Source organism: Lycium ferocissimum, chromosome 11, assembly GCF_029784015.1.
Source record: "Lycium ferocissimum isolate CSIRO_LF1 chromosome 11, AGI_CSIRO_Lferr_CH_V1, whole genome shotgun sequence".
Classification (NCBI taxonomy): Eukaryota; Viridiplantae; Streptophyta; class Magnoliopsida; order Solanales; family Solanaceae; genus Lycium; species Lycium ferocissimum.
The window spans coordinates 13,637,086-13,642,501 of NC_081352.1; the positions used below are offsets into that span (position 1 = coordinate 13,637,086).

Here is a 5,416-nt window from a genome sequence, read left to right on the forward strand (position 1 = left end):
AAAATAAGGTTAGGACCTAGAAGTAATTAATTGAAAATTTTGATATTTTTTAGAAAAGTTTGTGAAGACTACAAAAGCCTTTTTGTTGTCCGTTATATATAGTAGTAATGTGATTGCATTGAATGATTGAAAAAGTTCATGAGCAAGGCAATATAGTCCTCCTTTTGGCATGTATTTTTAAGCATTTGGGGGCCTTTAGGATTTTTCCTTTGAAGCTTCGTTTGGAAATGAACGTTAAAGTTGCTTCAGGTACCTAAAATGTGCTCCTTTTTATAATTAATTTTATGATTTCATCTTCTGAAGCTTTAATCTAGCTATGGCTTTATCACATATCATTTACATATATACATGTTTAATGACTAATCTGTATAATTAAAAAAAAAAAAAAAAAAGAATAACTAAGCAAATTATTTTAACGTTAAATGGTTAAAAAGTTTGGCCTGTGACCGCAAAAAGAAAATACTAAAAGGCTTCTAACCTGCTATGTACTATTTAACATGACATGAGACACTTGAGATGTTTGGAAAAATAAAAAGTACTAACAATTTACTATTTTCAGAATTACCAAGGGCATCTAGAGTTATAAAGGGATAAGTACAGGGTCTATATATGTTAAAACGGCGGCAATTATGTGTAGTGATGCACATGAACAAAATAAAAGAATGGAAAAGGGCCAAATATACCCCTCTACTATCGGAAAAGGATCAGATATACCCCTCGTTATACTTTACGTTCAAATATACCCCTGCTGTTAAACTATAGGATCAAATATACCTCTCCTCCGTTAAAATAGTCCAAGTTATACATTCTATCCTACGTGGCACTGCTATTAGAGGAGGTAGATGCCACGTGGCATTACCACCTCATCACCCCTAACTTATTTTACTTTTCTCACTTTCACCACTAAAATTTACTTCCCTTCCACCACTACCATCCTTCACCACCACCACCATTGATACCATTACCACCATATAATCCTTCAATGGTGACTAAAGCTGAGAGAGAGAGAGCAATAATGGACTTACAATGAAACTCAAATTTTGGGATCATTATCGCAAAATTATTCTTCATCCATTGTTAGCTGAACTCCCTCACCCGAAGAAAAAGAATTAGCTAAATTCAAACAGTTAATTCAAGAAGATCTTAACAAACACGAATTAACTTCCCCCACCTCCGTCGCGCGCCGGCAAGGGGCGGGCCGCAGCTCGTAACAGCGAGGGCGAACCGATAACAGTGGCAGTTGAACTAAAGATTTGGAGAAAACAGAGGAAAAAGTAAATCCACTGGTGCCGGAACCAACTCCAGTACCGGCACCACCGGACACGACGGAGAAAAAGGTGGAGGCAGTTGAAAAAATTTAGCAAACAATTGTTAAAGTACCGGCAGTGGAGGAGCCACCGGCCACGGTGGCGGAGGCACCAAAAATGGACACGTCACCACCACCACCAGAAGAAGAAGTATCTATATGGGGAATACCCCTTTTATCAGATGAGAGAAGTGATGTAATTCTTCTCAAGTTTCTAGGAGCAAGAGATTTCAACGTGAAAGAAGCATTCACTATGTTAAACAGTATTGTGGCGTGGAGAAAAGAATCACGGCATGAGTTGGCAGAGCAAAGTAATAACAATGGTTAGGGGTGATGAGGTGGTAATGCGCGTGGCATCCACCTCATCTAATAAACGATGTCATCGCATGGATAGGATGTACAACTTGGATTATTTTAACGGAAAAGGGGTATATTTGATCCCATAGTTTAACAGCAGGGGTATATTTATACCCAAAGTATAACGAGGGGTATATTTGATCCTTTTCCAATAGTACAGGGGTATATTTGGCCCTTTTCCGATAAAAGAAACACCTAAGTGGGCCTATCCAGCAAACCTGGTCTTTCTACAAAAGCAAAAGGGTGAATTGGTCCATTCAAGTATACGGAAAGCTCCCCTCCGATTCGCGCTTATTAATAGTAGCATATCTCTCTGCTATGTGCTACATGGAGTTATAATTTAAGTCTTTTATTAATCATTTCGGAGAAATTTCAAAATTTGCTCTTGGAGTTTAAACGTAAAAAAGAATTGTAATTTATTATTTTTTGGATTCTACTTCTGAAAAGTTTTGATTATGAGCCTGTTTGGATGGGCTTATGCCTATAAGGCCGTTTTGCATAAAGCTAAAAAAAAATAAGTTGGGGTAGTCTAACTTATTTTTTTTGCTTATAAAAAATTTTTCGACTTTATAATTTTTTTGATAAGGTAAGTCAAATGGGCGATTATTTTTTTGAAACTATTTTAAGACAAAATGACTTTTTTAGCTGTACCTAAACACTCAAAAAAAAAAAAAAAACGATAAGCAACTTATAAACAACTTATAAGTCAATCCAAACAGGCTCTATATCTTTGGGGAGAAAAAGAAGTGCATGTGAAGAATATCAATTTTTAAAACTAAGGTACTGTCCATTAATCTTTTCCCTTTAATCCATTACTGTATTATGCTTCAATTAATTGTGTCAATTCTTAAGGATATTGAAATAATTTTGATTATATTTTGCTTTTGTTTTTAGTATTCATTGTCATATTTTGTTTTTTCCGTTCATTCCTAATATATGTTTTGTTTACCCCTAAAAAGATAACAATTGAATTTGTACACGGTTTAAAGAATACGTGGTATAACCAATAGTTAACATAATGAAATATGAAATAACAATCAATTGAATGTAACGAACAAAGATAGAAACGGCCTGAATCGTACACTGCTTGTCACTAAAAACTGGTCAGGTGCAGAGCATTAAAGCTGAATGCCCGAGCCAAATCGCCTAAAGAACTTTGAACTTTAGGAAATTTTACAGAATAAGTGTATGAGATTGGAATCAGATGCCTTCTGATGAGAGGGTTTACCTCCTTTTATAGTACAAGAGTTAGAGTCCTAATCCCCCTTAAAATCTGATAATTTGATACTAATTACACAATTAACGGCGCCTTAACAGCTGGTTGCATAACAGTTGGCGTAATGGGCAGCGAGAAATCTGATCTGTAACAGATTTCGCGCGTTGGTCTAACTGGCGTCTCTCCGGATTGACGATCCTTCGGACTTCGTTTCTTCCGAATCACCGAACTCAAACAAATGCCACATCTTGAAGTCAATGTTCCTATTTTACTCCAACCTCTCATCGGAGGGTGGCAACATTTTACACCGGTTTTTACCGTATACAATGTTAGAAAATTAAGAAAATCGCATTTTGCAATTCTATTTATTAGTATTCTTGAATGAACTTTTCAATTTTGTGATAATTAGATATAACTAATGATCTTTATACAATATGTACCGTATCTTGAGAGTCATAATCTACTATACTATAAGAGGGAGTAAGCACACAGCAGGCCAACATGTCTGCTTGGCTTTTTAGGGGCATTTAGGTCATTTCAGTTAAAATGAAATAACATGGTTGGGTGCAATAGACTCTTACTATAGCTGCTGTGTAAAATTTAGGTTGTTTTGACTAAATTGTCCTTTTACTCATCTCATCACTCATCGGCCATGTCAGTCCTTTTCTGCAACGTGTGAGATTGAAAGGCCATTTCTTTTGTACTTTGTCTTTTCTCTTTCCAGATATTACACCTTTCACTGACCATGTATTTCTTTCACTTTGTCCCTCTTTGATAATCACACACGCACATGCTTTCAAATGGAGCCACTGAAGCAAGTGTTTTCACCTGTTCCGTTCTTTGCTTCTATTTTAATTATAAAAGTTTAACCTAACATTTTACATTTTAAATTAACAAAGAGTTGATATAAACAACACAACAAAACAAAATCAGTCGCTTTTGAATTGGTTTTGTAACTAGGTTAAATTACCTTATGTGGCTTTTATTTTTTAGCCGAGAATATTAATTGAATTATTTTTTTCCAATAAAATTTCTTTGGGTTGCTTGCGTTAAATTGCAATTAAATCATAAAAACAACTATGACTATTACTGACATCTTACGAAAACACATGAATTAATTACTGAATTTATAAATATCAATGATTAACAAATTTGCCTGATACCATGTCAAAGTTTAAGTCTTAAATAGTTTAACCAAATTTATATTGTTATAAGTTGTGAAAATTGCATAAAATACAAAAATAAAAAATAAAAAAATTAGAACTTCCATTATAGAAAGAATTCCATACGAGTTGAAGTGGACGGAGTATTAATTTTGGTATTGGTGCCAAATACATCTAGGAAACAATTGAAGACCGAAAACACAATCATGCAATTTCATATTTTAAAAAATACTTGTATTACTTCTCTTATCAAAGCCACTACACTATAAGTCTATCTTATTGAACATAAATCATATTAAACTATAGTTAAGTACTTGCAATAGAAATAATGAGATAATATAAGAAATATTTTATACAATACTAAAACGTTTTGCATTCTGAGTTTTAAGTAAGAATCAGAAAAGAGAGGATTCAAGTATCGTACAATGCTAACACACAACAATTAGATTTCTTTCATTAATAATGATAGTTTACATGTCACATAACTTCAACATTTTTCGGCTCAAACAATTTTATTTAACTATACACAACACCAGTCACTTTTCATACGATAGTATTTCTGAATGCTCTTATGTGTTGCTATTGATGTATTTTTTGAGAAGTTTGTGTTGAATTTAACTTCAAGGTAATAATTGAAAAAACTTACTGAAAAAATACATAAAATGCAACATTGGGCCCGTGCAATTGCCCACTAGTAAGGGATGAAACATGAATCTTAAAAAGTTTATTATTGATAGTTTTGTAACTTTGCTGCATGAGCTATTTATGTCAGAAAAAATGTTCTTTGTAACTTTGCTGCATGAGCTATTTATGTCAGAAAAAATGTTCTTCATAATTTCATGTAATAGCATACTTAATTTATGGCAATTATTAATTTTTAAATTATTTATATATATATATATATATATATATATATATTTTATAAGCTAACGCGGACAAATTTTCCATTATTTGAATAAAGTTAAAAAGCATTTTAGTAAGACCAGATTATTGAAGTCTTGATAGAACAGAGATAATGTGAGATTATATATTTTGAATTAGTTTAGAACGATGAAATAAAGTGGATATTTTAATTACTATTAGTGAATGGTAAGTTTAAACAATTAAAAATTTCCAATCAATAGAATAACATCTTTTAAATACAGAAACGTTTTTGCTTCAGGAGTAAAATAACCAAAGGACCTATCTGTTTATATTCTAGATTACTTCAAATTGCATATTCGAATAAACTATGACATTATTTTAATTATAGGTGAAATATTAAATAAACAAATTGAATTAAAGTATCATGCAGGAGAAAATGTAGAGAGGGGGGAATTGATACTGTAAGGATATTTATCATTTGAATTAATTTAAAAAATAAAATAGGGTAAA

The 5,416-nt window shown here is 32.7% G+C and overlaps 1 protein-coding gene across 1 annotated transcript; it reads left to right on the forward strand.

The window, feature by feature from the left end:
• The first annotated feature begins 227 nt into the window (after nucleotides 1-227).
• LOC132038051 (patellin-1-like) lies at nucleotides 228-1,634 on the forward strand. Its single transcript, XM_059428777.1, has 3 exons — nucleotides 228-249; nucleotides 1,102-1,182; nucleotides 1,387-1,634. Exons 1-3 carry the CDS (start codon nucleotides 228-230, stop codon nucleotides 1,632-1,634), a joined length of 351 nt encoding a protein of 116 aa, XP_059284760.1.
• Nucleotides 1,635-5,416: the final 3,782 nt, after the last annotated feature.